General features: G+C 46.5%; 1 protein-coding gene across 3 annotated transcripts in view; it reads right to left on the bottom strand.

Moving 5' to 3' along the window:
* Positions 1 to 8,065, bottom strand: part of AASDH (aminoadipate-semialdehyde dehydrogenase) — a 34,180-nt gene extending 26,115 nt beyond the window's left edge. The window contains exons 1-5 of one of the 3 annotated variants that reach the window (XM_075566151.1): positions 7,799 to 8,062; positions 6,357 to 6,464; positions 2,735 to 2,982; positions 1,668 to 1,788; positions 611 to 948 (exon numbers count right to left, since the gene is read on the bottom strand). In XM_075566151.1, the coding sequence (XP_075422266.1) occupies positions 611 to 948; positions 1,668 to 1,788; positions 2,735 to 2,982; positions 6,357 to 6,371 (722 nt within the window). In that variant the 5' untranslated portion in view covers positions 6,372 to 6,464; positions 7,799 to 8,062. Of the gene's footprint in view, positions 1 to 610; positions 949 to 1,667; positions 1,789 to 2,734; positions 2,983 to 6,356; positions 6,465 to 7,798 lie in introns of all 3 variants that reach the window. The other 2 variants (XM_075566161.1, XM_075566142.1) reach the window with 2 other exon arrangements.
* Between the last annotated feature and the right edge of the window lie 10,687 nt (positions 8,066 to 18,752).

Here is an 18,752-nt window from a genome sequence, read left to right as displayed (position 1 = left end):
ACATTCACACTGACACACACCTCCACTCACACATGAATCATGCCGGATTCACACAATCTACTCTACCCCCCCCCCCCCAAACACTGATACATACAGTAACTCTTTAATTGATTTAAAATCCTTTTCAAAAATCCACCTGATTTGCTGGAATTGTTTGTGAGGTTTATCATTTGCAAACTGTGACCCGAAAGATAAATCCTTACCCCCAAACCTGCCCCCTATCATATGTCTTCCTGAATGTAGTATGGTAGTTTGCGCTCTTTGGAATCAGGCGATCAAACAGCTTTAAATGATCCCCAGGGTATAGCCACGGAAGCTCAGAAATAATGTGGTTACACATTAAGCTTATTCAATAAAGTGTGATAACGCCGATTCAATGCTCCATTGGGCTCCATGGGGATTTCCGTGCGGGGATGTCGAATCAGCGCGATCGCAATGAATCTAATAAAGCAAATACATTTAAGTTATACCCAAGAAGATTAAATAATAATGGATTAAGAAATAACTATCAGTGAACCAATAAATCACTTGTGTTTTGAGTGAATGCTCCCTTTAGCATGTAGTCAAACCAATTACGCTCACCATTCATATCCGTTTGTAAATAACTTACCGAAGATGGTGAATATTGGGCACGATGCATTGATGAGGTACACTGACAATTTTGGGGACCCCCGTTGTCCCTGAGGTGTGTAAAACATAAGCTAAACAATGTTCTTTGCGGATGACCAAGTCCTCCCTGCATGTCCGGCTCCCTGTACATCTCTGGGCCCTGGTTATATCTTGATGACGGCTGCTTCTTACTTTCAAGGTTCCAAGCTCATCAAGGTCATCGCTCGTTGGCAAGACCACTGCGTTGTCATCTCTCTCAACCTCAAAGAGTGTTAAATCAAGATGGTGCACTGCTGAAGAATCTTGTTCTGTCCAGCCGGGGAAGAGCCCCTGGAACTTCTGACAAAAAAAACAGACGGTACAGAATGGGTTATACTTTGGACTAATAAAGAAGCAGCCAGATGGCTAATCCGTATGGCCTGGGGCAGCTCGGACTGCGAAGAGGTTAATTATAGAAACACTCTTTATAATGTTAAAACTGATTACTGATATACTCCTCTCGTGACTGTGCCATCTACATTTTGTTTGGAGTTCCTTGCATAATTATGTTTTCCTGACAGACAGAGCCAGTTAAGCAGGATGACTGGTGTAAGTGTGGAGCTGCTTGTATACTGGTGGGACATTATATATACCCCCTGCAACTCATTCAAAATCTAGTATGTACTGTACCTTCATTTGGGCAGAATGCAACATTAAAATCTTCTTGTAGTCACCAGCTTATCTATTGAATTTCACTTCTGGCAGTACTAGCACCATATGGGATTCCTTTTGGATTTGTAAATAATCCTCCAAACTGGAAATGCAGGAGGTCTTGAGGGTTCTTGCGAGACCTGTGTCGCTATGACATAATTGGAAGGCAATAGCATGTATTTGTCACGTTGGGGAGAAGTGATTCCAGACGAGGCTTTCAATTTGCCCTACTGCAGTAAGCTAAATAATTAATTTTAGCTAATCCCTTTGATGTCTTTAAATTTCCCGGCAACTCTCACCAACCATACCATGAAAAAAAAAATGAATCCACTATTCACCCCTTACCTTGCTAAATATTTTCTACCCACCTCTACTTTGTCCTTTTCAACCAGCACGAATTTCAGGCTACACCTTCCCATTAAATAGGAGTTCAAATGCGATGGAGCACCTGGATCTATAGGACAATAAGCAGCAGGGATCTGGAGAATGCTGTCAAGAAACAGAGGCAAATATTGATTTATTGGGCATTATTGCTCTGGACCACAGGCAAATATGAAGCATGTTCAAATGTTCTCCAATACATTATGTAAAAAAAAAAAATTAAGCATTCGCTGCTGTTTTTATTGGCTCACTGGAGGCGACGCGTTCCAGAAAATTCGGAGCAAAAAGTAAGCTAATTGTGTCCTTTTCCGTCTCTCTGCATTAACGTATCAATGTCTTTACTCCAAGTTTTGCTCCGTGTGCGTCAGATTGCAATTTGGGGAGTGTCAATAGGAGGAGTTAGGGAGGAGTTACATGACACATAATAAGATATATCAAACTCTGCGTCTGCATGCATCCTCTTTCCATCTTGTTTTTGTGTCAAATAATCTGCCAGGTCTGAAGTTGCGTAAACTTTCCTACCAACAAATCTGCATCAAACGTTTTCTTACATTTGACACAAACAGAAAATGGAGGAATTTGTCAAAACAAACTTCTGTTCACACTTACGTTACATTGATTCATTAAGCCGTTTCGTTCATTTCATTCATTCATCATTGAAAGGTGATACTCTTTATACAACATTTGCAAAGCATTGTTACACAGGCACCCATGTAACCTTTGCAAAGCATTGCGATACAGGAAGGATTTCGCCCTTCCACACAGTGAAGGGTTAAGACCTGCATGTTATTTAAACTACGCAAAAGATTCACAATTATATGACTTCTGTTGACATTGACCATGAATGTCAAATGAAGTAATAACCTAAAATACTTACTACCATCACTTCCAAAGATGCCACAATGCGTTACAGGCAGTAAAGAGATGAAATACCATTATGTATTTACTTGAATCTATCAGACCTGAAGGTAACTGCAACATGTAATCACGCCAATGCCTTGTGTGTAGTACAAACAAAAACATTTGTAAAATTCTAAAAATCAGCTCGTCTTACCCCAAAATCCAAGATGGCAGGTTGATCCCTGGATGGCAGTAGAGACCTATTTGGCATTTTTTTCTATCACTACAATGGGATTTCAGGAAAACGGTTAGTTCCTGAGCCAGCTGCATCATCTTCCTGTAGGTGTAGAAAACCGGAGGCTGTTCGTAACTGTGAAAACACACGGCGTTTCTGTCCGCATGGCGCGCAGCCGCGTGTACAACCATCTCATGAAGAGTGGACTCCATTGGGACTTCAGACACCTGAAACAAAGAACCAATTGGAAACCAGATTTTTTTTGTTGCACACCAACGTGGTTTCTGGCTTTTGCCAGTTTTTAATGGCACTGAATCACAGATCGCATTATGCTTCATTCATTTACCCCTTTATAGCTGCAGCTCAAGCAATATCCTACGTGGTTTTTTTAATCAGTTCTGTACTATCAGAAAAAACTTGTAGCATTTAAAAACAAACAAAAAAAAAAAGCTGTGTGTGCTGTGCACGCGCATAGTAAGTGAAACTTCTTAGACTTTTGTCACAGAAATTGACTTATAACGCGCGTGCTCGGCACACATGTGTCAGTCAGTGTATGTGTCAGTGTGTCAGTCAGTGAGTATGTATGTGTGTCAGTCAATGAGTACGTATGTGTGTCAGTCAGAGAGTATGTATGTGTGTTTGTTTGTGTGTGTGTCAGTCAGTGTATGTATCTGTGCCGGTCAGTGTATGTATCTGTACCGGTCAGTGTGTGTATGTGTGTCGGTCAGTGTGTGTATTTGTGTCAGTCAGTGTGTGCATGTGTGTCAGTGTGTGCATGTGTGTCAGTGTGTGCATGTGTGTCAGTCAGTGTGTGTGTGTGTGTCAGTCAATGTGTGTGTGTGTGTGTGTGTGTGTGTGTGTGTGTGTGTGTGTGTGTGTGTGTGTGTCAGTGTATGTCTCTCTCTCTGTGTTGTGTGAGTGTCTCTCTGTGTCGGTCAGTGTGTGTATGTGTGTCAGTCAGTGTGTGTATGTGTGTCAGTCAGTGTGTGTATGTGTGTCAGTCAGTGAGTGTATGTGTGTCAGTCAGTGTGCGTGCGTATGTGTTTCAGTCAGTGTGCGTGCGTATGTGTTTCAGTCAGTGTGCGTGCGTATGTGTGACAGTCAGTGTGCATGCGCGTGCGTCAAAGTGTGCATGCGTCAGTGTGTGTGTGTATGTGTTTATTGGCAGCAGTACCAGCATCATGAATGTTGAGCAGGTGGGGGAGCTCACAGTGGGGGGGAAGGAATAGGCACATCATTCAGGGGCGGTGTTCGGTACATCACTGGGTGTGCGTGCGTGTGTCAGTGTGTCAGTGTGCGCGTGCATGCGTTAGAGTGTGCGCGTGTGTGTGCGTCAGAGTGTGTGCGCGTGCGTCAGAGTGTGTGCGCATGCGTCAGAGTGTGTGCGCGTGCGTCAGAGTGTGTGCGCGTGCGTCAGAGTGTGTGCGCGTGCGTCAGAGTGTGTGCGTGCGTCAAAGTGTGTGCGTGCGTCATAGTAAGTGTGTGTGTGTGTGTGTGTGTCAGTCAGTGTGTGTGTGTGCGTCAGAGTAAGTGTGTGTGTGTGTGTGTCAGTCAGTGTGTGTGTCAGTGTGTGTATGTGTCAGTCAATGTGTGTCTGTCAGTGTGAGCGTGTCTGTCAGTGTGTGTGTGTGTCTGTCAGTCAGTGTATGTGTATCTCTCTGTGTGTACACACCGTATGTCTCTCTGTCTGTGTCCTGCCCCCTCTCTCCTGACTCCCCCCACCCCCGGCGGAGCTGCGGACCCGGGGGGCTCAGTCTGAGTCTTCTGAGCAGATACCCCCCCCCGCCCCCTGGCGGCGCGCTCAAGCTCCCCCCTTCCCCACCCCCCAGCGGCACACTCAAGCTCCCCCCTTCCCCACCCCCCGGCGGTGCACTCAAGCTCCCCCCTTCCCCACAACCCGGCGGCACGCTCAAGCTCCCCCCTTCCCCACCCCCCGGCGGCGCGCTCAAACCACCCTATTCACAGGCTGTTAGGAGCGACGCCGGCGCCAGCCTCCCTGCTCCTGTCCATCGGCATGGCAGCGGGCATGGAACGGCGCCACTGCCAGACGCTTCTGCGCATGCGTGGCGCGCGGCATGGCAGTGGGCGGGGAACGGCGCCGCTGCCAGCCGCTTCTGCGCATGCGTGGCGCGCGGCATGGCAGCGGGCGGCGCAACAGCGGCAGTTAGGAGCGGGGGCTATCGCCGCCGCATGTGAGCAACTGGGTGTGGGGTGTGTGGGAGGGTGAGGGGTGTGTGGGAGGGTGAGGGGTGCGGCGGCGATTAGGAGCGGCGCCGCCGCCGCCGCCGCCACATGTGACAGGGGGCGTGTGAGCGGAGCGGCGTCCATTACATGACGTCACTTCCGTTTCACATTTCGCCCATCTATCCAGTTTTATCCCATCAGAGGTGCCACTAAAGAAGTTTCACTTCAAAACTATTTACAAAGTCACATCCCCTTCCACTTCTGAAACAGGCTCTGGCACATCCCTTTTTGAGCCCTGCCCTCTCTCTAGCAGTGCACCAATTGTATGTTTGAAATCATAACTCTATGAACAGGACATACTTGAAAACGAGAGGTAACTCAATGCATTACTTCCTGGTAAAACATTTAATAAATAAATCTAGTGACTGCCTGGTCACATGATCGTCCACACACAACTTTGCATCTTGGGTACTCTTCTGCTGCACTGACAGCCATTTAGTGAACCCCCAAGCCGAATCTTCGCCGATCGATCACAGGAGAACGGATCGATCGGCTACTTAGTCAATCACTTGTCTCAGTGTTCAGATTGTATTGATGCACATATTAAATGGAGAATTTTTTTTTTAAACGGCAGCTTGAACTGCAGCTTTAATCACTTTTACATATTTCACCAAGTTCAGTCCACAGGACAATAAGAAAATATATACATTTAGTATTGGTACCTGCTGAAATGTAGTTTACCTTGACGGGGATAGCAGGCTTGAATAATTTTATGATCTATAGATGCAACTACATTTTTTTATTTTTTATTTATAAAAATGTGTTACTAGGAAGTAATACATTGAGAGTTACCTCTCGTTTTGAAGTATGTCCTGGGCACAGAGTAATGATGACAGATACCCGATTAGGTGATCAGGGTAAACATATTACATACAAAGACATTTCATTACATTAAATGGGTAATTTATTAGACGTACGACCAAAATGTAGAATTTCACTAATAAATTGTAAGCCAATTTGGGAGGAACGCAGGATTTGTGCATTTGTTTTACACACTAACGTAGTTTTGTTACTTTTATTACGCACTACGGCCGCGGCCATGATGAGTGCGCGTGCGCCTGTAGCGATTTGTGACCTCGGGGTAAACACGACCGGAAGGCGTGTCGGAGGCAGCCATGACGTCACGGAGCAGGTTCGCCCTCATTGGGTGATCCGCTCACGTGACACGGCCGTCACGTGACAGAAACACATTTGTCTGCTCATGGATCGCGAGCGCCGGCGCTTCTCATTGCGCGCGGTCTATGGCCTGCCTCATACAGGCACGCCTTTTTGGCCACGCGCGGTCGCGCTCGCCATGGACGCGGCTTAACATTAAAGGACATACATCGATCTTTCTCTTTGATACAATGACACAAACCTTTCGTACAAGCATCCTGATTAATACACTATACTTGGCTCAGATGATTGAAAGTGACCCAAACATTCATGGCTTTTTCAAAGAATGCTCTTCACTTCAGTGTTCCACCTAATGGGAGAAAATATTTTCATTAATACACAAGATTATTAATTTATTTAGAAAATGTTTTACCAGGAAGTAATACATTGAGAGTTACCTCTTGTTTTCAAGTATGTCCTGGGCACAGAGTTATGATGACAAATACATGGTTACATTAAATGAACAGTGTTATACATAATAAAGACATTTCATGAACAGTTACAGATAATATATGATTATAGGTGTATGTACTAGGGATAATTAGTATCCTGCGTGCCGTAGGGCATATAGACACACCACTCCCCTTACCTTGAGAAAGCGCCTGGTAGGCGTGAAACGTGCGTCGGTTTTTAATGACGTCACCGTGATGACGTCATCAGGGAGCGCATGAGCTGAGTAGGAGAAAGTGTATACCGCACAGCACTGCCTGAGCACGAACCCGTGTCACCATCAGGTTGTATTCCTCTGTCTATATGCCCTACGGCACGCAGGATACTAATTATCCCTAGTTAGAGGAGTTGTTGTGTTGTTGACTGATACATCTAAGAACGGCCTGGACACAGTTCCGTGGACACCAAGTATATGCTTATTATGTGTACCTGCGCATCACTATGGTGTTAGCCATTCATTTGACATAGGGACTGTGTCTATTTATAACTTGGTTGCATGGGACTCGATTACATTTGTTGTGTTCTTTAGAGATGCTAGGTGCTCAGTGTACATATTGGTATACACATGACTGGATTTCCTACTGATACTGTACCTATTCCCCATGTCTATCCACTACCTATAGAATCATACATATATGGTTAGGTTTAGACTTATTCAATGCTCTACTTATGCGGCAATCCTTGTATTTTTTTATCCAAGTACATTATGTCTCATTTGCATAGTTGTTTAATAAAGTTATTTTTAGTATTTTAGTGAGTGACTATATAGGGGTTTCCCTAGGATTGAATGCTTCCTTGCCCTATTTAGTGATTAGCGAGTGCACATAGGTTTCTTTTTTCTTCTGACACCAACCCCGGGGTTGTGCCAGATGTTACCAGGGGTTCCAAGAACAAATGTAATAATGGCTGATCTTGAATTCTTCCATTTTAAAATGTATCCATTCAAAAAGGAGATTAAATATTATACTATGTTTTTATACATTATATGTAATACAGTTTATTCATAACATATAAGACCAACCACAGCAATAGTGTTTTCAAGTACAGTAGATGGGATAAAGTCACAGTGCATTTTTAGGGGGTTGTAGGGAATCATACATTTGTAAAGGGTTCAATTGGTCCCGCTCTGAACTGTGTTTACATTGAACAGCAGGATCACATCAACGCTTGCCTACAAATAAACATTTTCTTTACCTTTCCTTCCTGTGGACTTGCTAGGATCCAACTGTTCCCGAGATGCATTAAAGTACATGCCATGTTCAGCCTCTACTACTTGTGCATGAATAGATATTTCTGTTAGAAGAGGCTAACCTCTGAACACTGGCATACATACTTCACATATCCCACTGTACTTGATTTGGGTATTCCCCTCTGCTGAGCACTGCTAATCCCCGCAGCAGCGTGCACTGTGCATGCCCAATCCGGAAACTGTTGTCATCTCTCTACTTCCTGTTCCTACAGCTGAGCTGCAAGTGACCTGGAAATGATCACCTATTTCTCAGATGCAATTCAGTTTCCAGGGAAACAGACTGGCTGTCAGTGAGACACACACACACACACACACACACACACACACACACACACACACACACACACACACACACACACACACACACACACACACACACACACACACACACACACACACACACACACACACACACACACACACACACACACACACACACACACACACACACACACACACACACGTGGTTTATTGGCTCAGGCTGCCTGAGGGGAGTGACTTGATGCACAGCCAACCAAGCAGCATCAGGCTGAGTTAACACATAAAAGCAGCAGCACCACCATGATCTGCCGCTTCTGGGATGCAGGGGGTCCCCTGAGTGGGAAGCAGGGGGTCCCCAGAGCTGTGCCGCATTCATTTCAGCTCCTATCGGGAAAGGTGCAGTTGGTTCTCCCACATATTAAAATCAGGGAGCATAGCATGTTTAAACTCTGGGGATTCGGGGCTCCAAATGGACGTCAGATTCAGCTGCTTAAAAGTAACGGTCTTACTTGTCTTTATATTGTGAAAATGAATGTGTTGCTTAATTTCAGGGACACTGGCTTCTTGATTGCTTGTCACCAAAAGACATTAGATAACAAAAATCACCTCCAAAGCATCTGTCTATGGCTGTGCCCATGCTGGCGCAGACCATGCTGTGCGCTTGGCGCTTGCCGCTTTTACTTTGCAATCTCAACATGCCCACAATGCCAACCCCCCACTACCCCCCACCCCCCCACCCCACTTGCAAAATAGTCAGGACACCCAGCGCTCATGCTTAGAGAGTTGGTGACGTCACAGCTCTCAAGCATGAGCGCAGTCAGCACCAGCGGGGACGCAGCCTTAGGTGGAAATGTTAGAAGTTAATTATAATTTTTAAACACTTATACTGAAATTTGGTTACAAAAAAAAGGTGTAAATCCGCTGCTTTTATTGTATTAAATATGCCACTGTCCTCAGTTCACTTTAGTTCTAGATAAGCCGTCCCATATATATCAATATGATTTGTACCATTTTTGTTCCTACTTTTAATGTTTCCATGGTACTCAAACGTACCAGGGGGATTTACGATATTTGTGTGTGGGATTTTTTCCTGTGTTCTTCTTTTCCGTTGTTTTAATAATTACATCAACATTTTCCAGACAGTCAAAAGTGGAGAATAATTCCGTCATTATCTGGCAGGGAAAGTAATATCGCAGGACACATTCTAAACAAAAACTAAGGGTGATTAAGTTAGCCATGAGCCCTAGGGAATGGTCGGCACATGAGCGATGGTGCCCCCCCTGGATGGGCATTGGGCTGTGTCAGGGGGAGGGACAGCCCCTGGGTATATTACCTGGGGGGCGGTACTTCTCTCCTGCCACAGCACCTGAAAGTGATTCCCGCCCAACCTCCATGTTTTTGGTTGGCACCAATAGTGTCCCGTTGCGGCATCATTACGAGTTGTTAATATGTTTTTTGTTTATATGTGTGGTGTATCTCTGTATATTTGCAAAGTGTCTCCCTTTATTAAAAAAAGGAAAAAATTATAATAAATAAAATGATGTAAGTGAGGAAAAAAGAATTGTACTGCTAATACTAAATGTGTGATACAAAATGTAGAAAAATATAAACTACTAGGGCATATTGTGAGGACTATCCAGTTGACAAATGAGACTATCAGTGGCTGCCAAACAAGTCGTCTGACCGATCCGGTCAGATAAAACACATGCAACCAAAGAATATGACTATGGTGGTGGCTAAAGAGTGTGAAATATATAAATATGGGCCACACTACATGAAAATTAGAATACAAACGTGAGTTCTGGCCACTGAAGTGAAAAAAAGATACAATTTAATAAAATCAACACATGAAATAAAACACAGTTAATTAAAATAAACACAATGGCTGATCAGGTGACCACCTGTTAGCCCAATTCACTAACATTGGAATCCTACTTACAAGAAGTAGACTGTAATTGGGATTGGACTCTAAGGCCGCGTCCATACTTAGCGTGACCGCGCGTGCATGGTGCGCACAAAAGGCCTTGCCTCTGAGGCAGGCCATAGAGCGCGCAATAAAGCACGACGGCGTGCGCGATTGCCGAGCAGACCAAACAATTTGATTTTGTTGCGCGACGGACGGTTACGTAAGCGGTTCAGTCAATGAGGGCGAACCAGCTCTGTGACGTCACGGCCATGCCTCCGCCACACCTCCCTGTTGCGTCTCCCCCTAGGCCACAAATCGCCTCTGCGGCAGACGCCTAGTATAGCCTCAGCCTAAGGTGGTAGAATTCAAAAGACATTGGTTCAAGAATAGGCGACAGAGAGTTATGGAAAATGAAGTACATTCAGAGCAGGGGATGGTAACAAGTGGATCCTGTACAGGCAGTCCATGATTATCCGACACAATGTGTTACTCAAAATGGCGTTGGATTGCGAAACACGTTTTCCCATAGGAACACTGTTTAAATGAAAGGTTCCGTTCCTGAAGGCATTTTTAACACTAAAATACACCAAATATTTTATGCAGGCAATAAGATATGCAGCACACAGATAAATTATATAGTGTATATACTGTATTATATATATATATATATATATATATATATATATATATAATATAGAGAAAAAACTGCACTTGCCTAGACAAGTGAAAAGGACCCCTATACAACAAGCACTCATATGAAAAGTGTATGAAATATACAGAATAAAACTTAACCTTTATTGGTATATAATTATAATACGTGAGTATAACTTATAAAAAAGCAAACACACAACACTACAAGTAAAACAAGTATTAAACAAACTACCTCCCAGTCAGAGAATACACTGGTGGGGGTGGTGAGCAGAGGGACTCTAGGGGACTGGCACCTAGAAATAATCTAATCTTAGTATAAACGGTGCCTCAGGGTGGTGAATAAAATGTAGATGTGGAGAGGTGTGGTGTATGTATATAGTATGTCAAACGATCTCACACCTTCCCGACCACTCCTGATAGAATTGTCACTCATAAGAGTATTCAGAAATAGGCTGCAATTGAGAACAGCAGAGAGTGTATATGTAAAGAGCACCCTGCTGATAGGTGATGGTATAACGAATGGTACACCAAACAAATGTACTAAATACAGCATAATGGAGTAGATACTCAGGGCTAGTAATTGCCAAATTCGAAGTATAAACACTCTGTTCTTGAGAGGTGACAAAACAAAAAATAGTAATAAAATTGTCCTTCTGGGCAACGCAAGATAAAAGTATATGGTTACCAAAAAGTGGGCTACAGTGTAGCTAGGATAATATGGCTGTTAAATGGAAAACCCTGAATACATTGTATAAATTAATCTTATACAGAGTATCCATTCAAACAGACTGACAGTGGTATGTGTTTGTATCAAAATACCAAAGCCTAAGTGAGAGCAGTTATACAGTGAAAATAAACTGCTACTCGGCTCCTCTGTGAGGGCAGCGGTGGCATGATGGCAATGATGTCTGATTCGTTGGTGTATAGTGTGTAAAAAGTTATAGTATATAGCCCTAACGAATAGTGTACAGACATGAGGTTCAAGTCAGTATGGTATAAATGACCTGTGTAAGGGTCTGGAGTCAGTGATAGTACACTGCAGCTGCTTGGAAATGTCACGATCAGAGTTGAATTTAACCTAAGTGGCTGCTATATAGTGTAAACCAGCGGTGCGCAATCTGTGGGGCGCGACCCCCAGGGGGGGCGCGAGACTGCCGACGGGGGGCGCGGGGTTTACAGAGGCCCCGCGCGCTTCCCGAAGGCACTTAAATTAAGTGCCGGGGGAGCTGCAGGGCCTCTGTAAACCATACTTACCCGTGGCTCCAGCGGCTTCCTCCCGGCGTCGCCATGGCAACGCGGCGTCAAAATGACGCTGCGAGGTCATGTGACGTCACGTTGCTATGGCAACGTGACGTCATTACGCCGGAGCGCGGGTAAGTTAGGGTTGGGGGGGGGGCGCGGGAGCGAGGGGACAGCCGTCAGGGGGGCGCAGGGAAAAAAGTTTGCGCCCCCCTGGTGTAAACCAATCACGGCTCCGATAATGTGCATACTACAGAGTTCCACCCGGCGTGGTGTATTCATGAACACCACAGAACGTGAACTGCCGGGTGGAGTGAACTGACTGAGTCCCTATCATGTGAAACGGCAGACCTCCGCACTGAAGGTACAGAGGGAGGCTGCCTGGGAATACTCTTATGAGTGACAATTCTATCAGGAGTGGTCGGGAAGGTGTGAGATCGTTTGACATACTATATACATACACCACACCTCTCCACATCTACATTTTACTCACCACCCTGAGGCACCGTTTATACTAAGATTAGATTATTTCTAGGTGCCAGTCCCCCAGAGTCCCTCTGCTCACCACCCCCACCAGTGTATTCTCTGACTTGGAGGTAGTTTGTTTAATACTTGTTTTACTTGTAGTGTTGTGTGTTTGCTTTTTTATAAGTTATACTCACGTATTATAATTATATACCAATAAAGGTTAAGTTTTATTCTGTATATTTCCGTACACTTTTCATATGAGTGCTTGTTGTATAGGGGTCCTTTTCACTTGTCTAGGCAAGTGCAGTTTTTTGTCCAAATTTCCCTACCCCTGGCACCATTTCATAGACTGTAGCAAGAGCTAACCTCCTCCCCTCTCTCCCCCACTTCCCTCTTATTTACCAATATATATAATATAAATAATAAATAATATATTATATAGTATAATATTGTATAGTATAATATTATATATATATGCTCTTACGACGCTTTGCAACGTTGTTTATGTGTATGTGTGTATATCTTATACTATATTAGTGAAAGCACTGTATGTTTGCCTGCCTGGATGTCCGGTGTCCCTAGGGGAAATCTCATTGGTCCCTTGGGTCGCCCGCCCCTGCACACCTCTCATTGGCCTGAGGCGGAGTGACGGGCCACACACACACACACACACACACACACACACACACACACACACACACACACACACACACACACACACACACACACACACACACACACACACACACAACACAGCAGCTCTATACACACATACAACACAGCAGCTCTATACACACACAACACAGCAGCTCTATACACACACACACACACACACACACAACACAGCTGCTCTATACACACACACAAAACACAGCAGCTCTATACACACACACACACACACACACAACACAGCAGCTCTATACACACACACACACACCCTCTGTCCGCCCCCCTCCCCCCCCCCCCCCCCCTCACGTGCGCCGTCCTGCACTGGCTCCGGACGGGAAGCGCGGCCCTCCTACCCCAGCCGCTCCCTTACCTCCCCGGCGCTACCACCCGCTCAGGTAAGTCACTGTGCGTCCAGCCTCAGCCTCAGGCCCACTGCGCGTCCCGCCTCAGCCTCAGGCCCACTGCGCATGCCGCCTCAGCCTCAGGCCCACTGCGCGTCCCGCCTCAGCCTCAGGCCCACACACACAGGGCGCTTTATTTATAAATTTATTTATAAAATATTTTACCAGGTAGTAATACATTGAGAGTTACCTCTCGTTTTCAAGTATGTCCTGGGCACAGAGTAAAACAAAATAATACATGGTTACAAATACAGTTACATAAATGAACAGGGTATACATTATATACAAGACATTGCATGCACAGTTAAAGAAAATATATATTATGAGCGTATGAAACAGTTACAGACCAGATTAAAGTGTGAGACAGCCTTAGATTTGAAAGAACTTAAGCTGGTCGTGGATATGAGAGTCTCTGGTAGGTTGTTCCAGTTTTGGGGTGCACAGAAGGAGAAGGAGGAACGTCCGGATACTTTGTTGAGTCTTGGGACCATGAATAGTCTTTTGGAGTCTGATCTCAGGTGATGGGTACTGCATGTGGTAGGGGTGAGGAGCTTGTTCAGGTAGCTGGGTAGCTTGCCCAGAAAGTATTTGAGGGTGAGACAGGAAAGGTGAACTTTGCGCCTAGACTCTAGTGATGACCAATCTAGTTCTTTGAGCATTTCGCAGTGATGTGTGTTGTAGTTGCATTGGAGAACAAAACGACAAATTGAATTGTAGAGGGTGTCAAGTTTGTTAAGGTGGGTTTGAGGAGCCGAGCCATATACTATGTCTCCATAGTCAATAATTGGCATTAGCATCTGCTGTGCAATACGCTTTCTGACCAGGAGACTTAGGGAGGATTTGTTCCTGTAAAGTACCCCTAGTTTGGCATAGGTCTTGGTTGTCAGGGTATCAATGTGCATCCCGAATGTTAAGTGGGAGTCAAACCATAAGCCCAGGTATTTAAAACTAGTGACAGGTGTTAGGGTGGTGGTAGCGTTGGTTCTAATCAGGAGCTCAGTCACTGGAAGCTTTACAAATTTATTCTTGGTCCCAAATACCATTGTTACAGTCTTGTCAGTGTTTAAAAACAGTTTGTTTTGGGAAATCCAGTTTTCGAGTCTCAAAAAGTCAGACTGAAGTATGTGTTGAAGGTCAGAGAGGCTATGGCTGTGTGCATACAGGATTGTGTCATCTGCATACATGTGTATTGAGGCTTCCTTACAAGCTGTGGGAAGATCATTAATGAACACTGAGAAGAGTAGGGGCCCCAGAACAGAGCCTTGCGGTACACCACAGGTGATATCCAGGGGGTTGGAGTTAGAGCCTGAGATGGACACATGTTGGGATCTTCCTGATAGGTAGGACTGAAACAAGTTTTAAGCATGTTTCCTATTCCAGAGCTCTGGAGTTTGTTAAGCAGGATAACATGATCAACTGTGTCAAAAGCCTTTGCAAAATCTAGGAATACTGCACCAGTAAGTTGTCCCCGTTCCATTCCACACTGGATTTCATTGCAAACTTTTAGCAGGGTAGTTACGGTGGAGTGTTTGGGACGAAACCCAGACTGGAATTGGCTAGGGAAATTTCCTACCGCCGCTCAGCCAGACGCCACATCGAGCGGGCGCCGGGGGGGGGGGGGGAGCGCGAGTCTTAGGCCCACACAGGGCGCTTGCTTCCTACCGCCGCTCAGCCGGACGCCACATCGAGCGGGCGCCGGGGGGGGGGAGCGCGAGTCTTAGGCCCACACAGGGCGCTTCCTGCAGCCGCCTGCACGCCTCACTCAGCAGGACGGCACATCGGGGGACCAAGCGGGCGCCGGGGGGGGGTGGGGGGAGCGCGAGTCACAGGGAACGGGGGGGGGAGTCACGGGGAACGGGGGGGAGTCACGGGGAACGGGGGGGGAGTCACGGGGAACGGGGGGGGAGTCACGGGGAACGGGGGGGGCCACCAGCCGAACCAGCAGGGGGACGGACGCACGGAGGAGGGGGGGGAAATGCCCATACATAAATTATGACAATACATATGCCCACTGCTCTCCACCCCCCCCCACTCCCCTTTCCCCCCCCCCCCACTCCCCTTTCCCCCCCCCACTCCCCTTTCCCCCCCCCGCTCCCCATTCTCCCCCCCCGCTCCCCTTTCTCCCCCCCTTTCTCCCCCCCTGCTCCCCTTTCTACCCCCCCCGCTCCCCTTTCTACCCCCCCCGCTCCCCTTTCTACCCCCCCGCTCCCCTTTCTCCCCCCCACCCCGCTCCCCTTTCTCCCCCCCCGCTCCCCTTTCCCCCCCCCGCTCCCCTTTCTCCCCCCCCCGCTCCCCTTTCTCCCCCCCCCGCTCCCCTTTCTCCCCCCCCGCTCCCCTTTCTCCCCCCCCCCCACTCCCCTTTCTCCCCCCCCGCTCCCCTTTCTCCCCCCCCCGCTCCCCTTTCTCCCCCCCCGCTCCCCTTTCTCCCCCCCCCCCGCTCCCCTTTCTCCCCCCCCCGCTCCCCTTTCTCCCCCCCGCTCCCCTTTCCCCCCCCGCTCCCCTTTCTCCCCCCCCCGCTCCCCTTTCTCCCCCCCCCGCTCCCCTTTCTCCCCCCTCTGCTCCCCTTTCTCCCCCCCCCTGCTCCCCTTTCTCCCCCCCCCCCCGCTCCCCTTTCTCCCCCCCCCCCCCCGCTCCCCTTTCTCCCCCCCCCCGCTCCCCTTTCTCCCCCCCCCCGCTCCCCTTTCTCCCCCCCCGCTCCCCTTTCTCCCCCCCCCCCGAAACCTTTACAACAAATACTCACCTATTGTTCCACGAGTTATAAATAATACTACCTATTACGCATTTACATCCCGGGCAACGCCGGGTCTCTCAGCTAGTATATATATATTGGGACAAACGGCTTACTCCGGGGCTCCGCAGTCTGTCTAAGGACTGTTAGAACACGGTCATTTAGGGTAGGTTAAATGACGAGGCGTAACGTGCTGTTCCTTTAAACAGGCTACTGCCTGGTTTATTCAGTCCCAGGCACTGAGACTGCCACACTGCATACAAAAGAAACACAAGCAAAACAAAAGCCTGCTCACCTGAGCAATAACTTAACTGAGGTTTACCCTGACTGGGATTGGGGCGGCTTATCCGCTTCCAACAAACAAAAATAAGGAACTTTGCAATTTGATAAAGGTACAAAATTATTTAACCTGTTTGGGGAGAGGCTTTTCCCCTCTCTGCTTCCAGCAGCCTTCCTGCGCCAGTCTCTTGGGGAGAGGGGAGAGGAACCAGGAAATCAGCCTTACATACCTGATTTCCACCTAGCAGGACAGGTGACAGAAATCAGGCAGCAGACAGACTCTGGTCTGGATCCCTCACCCCTCAGTTCCAGCACTTGCCAAACTGTGGGATGGAGTGCATGCATTCTAAGGCTGCACTTTCCAGCCTAAACAGGATAGAAGCTGTTCAGTATCCTGGGAGCCCTATATATGGAATTTATTACCATCCCCTGGTTTCTGTCACAATATGTATATACACACATACACATAAACAACGTTGCAAAGCGTCGTAAGAGCGTTGGATAAGTCGTTTTGGCGTTGTAAAAATGAATATAGGTATGCATTGCATAGCGTTGGATAAGCCATTCGTTGTAAAATGAAGCGTTGTAAAATGAGGACTGGCTGAACAAGGGATCTGTACTGGTGCCCGTGTTCCAGGGGGGAAACAAAATGACTAATGATTTAATTAGATTGGAGGAATGGTCGAGTGTGGCAAATAGAATTTAATAACAAAATATGCAAAATACTGTACTTGGTTCACAAAAATCCAAAGGTAGAATACAGGATTATTGACACCATGAATAATGTCACCTACTATAAAGGAAATAATGAACCTGGGAGTAATTATTTCAGAAGATGTAAAGCTAGGCAAGTAATGTAACAAAGCTATGCGGAAAGCTAGCAAGATATTAGGGTAGGTTATATAAGAAGAGGTATTAGCAGCAGAAATAATCGGTGATGTCATTTTATAGATCACTGGTATTCAAAGCAAAGCAGCCCCAAACAATCACACTCCCACCACCATGCTTGACAGGTGTTCGAATGCAGTGTTTGGTTTTCGCCAAGCATAACATTTCTCATTGAGACCAAAAAGATCTACCTTTCACTCGTCTGTCCAGAGAACATTGTTCCAGAAGTCTTGTGGATCGTCTGAAACTGCATCTTTGAAAATAACACTTGTGAAGTGAGTACCTTTATCTGAGATTAAGATCGGTGGAGCCCCATGCAAAGGGAACAGTTTATTTGTCAACGTGGATGCTGCAGTTTTAGCTATTGAGTGGTCGAGTAGGGAAAATTTCAACCCATTCTGTCAAATAGTTCACAAAACAACCAAATGTATTTAAAGAAGGAGGGAGGTCCCGGAGGTCCAATGACGGTGCACTGCTCAACAAACAACAGGGGCTGCAGCCAGTTGAAGTAAAAAAGTATTTATTTAAGTGGTCAGGGCGAAGTACATGGTGACTTTGACGCGTTTCAGGACATCACTTTTTGATAAAGGGACGTTATGTCCTGAAACGCGTCAAAGTCACCATGTACTTCGCCCTGACCACTTAAATAAATACTTTTTTACTTCAACTGGCTGCAGCCCCCGTTGTTTGTTGAGCAGTGCACCGTCATTGGACCTCCGGGACCTCCCTCCTTCTTCACTACACCCAGCGTGATGCACGCATCCAGCTGATACAGAGCAGTGCTGCGAAGGGAGACTGACACTGGCTTACCAGGTATGTGCCTATGCTTTTTGCTGGGGATTTGCCTCATACCTCTATGGTATATATAGAGCTTTGAGCAATCCTTCAGCAATATTGGTACCATTATACCTTGTCCAGATTGTCTGATAGAGTCTCCCCAGCACTTATGTATGCTCTACAGCACATGGATTACAAACAACAAGGTTGTCATTAATCCCTATGCCTGGGACAGCTGAGACCTGACTGGGGGCTTATACCCCTCACCCTAACGCAAATGTATTTAAATCCCCTTGCTGTTCTTGGAAAGGGATACATTGAATCCACTACCACCATATGAAGTGGATGTAGCGGTTTGATAGGGCTCACCCCTACCACATGCAGCACCTATCACCTGAGATCAGACTCCAAAAGACTGTTCATGGTCCCAAGGCTCAACAAAGTATCCGGCCGTTCCTCCTTCTCTTACCGTGCACCCCAAAACTGGAACAAACTACCAGAGACTCTCACATCCACCACCAGCTTAAGTTCTTTCAAATCTAAGGCTGTCACACACTTTAATCTGGTCTGTAACTGTTTCATACGCCATAATATATATTATCTTTAACTGTGCATGCAATGTCTTGTATATA

Source organism: Ascaphus truei, chromosome 1, assembly GCF_040206685.1.
Source record: "Ascaphus truei isolate aAscTru1 chromosome 1, aAscTru1.hap1, whole genome shotgun sequence".
NCBI classification, from domain to species: Eukaryota; Metazoa; Chordata; class Amphibia; order Anura; family Ascaphidae; genus Ascaphus; species Ascaphus truei.
This window is presented reverse-complemented; position numbering and strand designations above follow the sequence as displayed.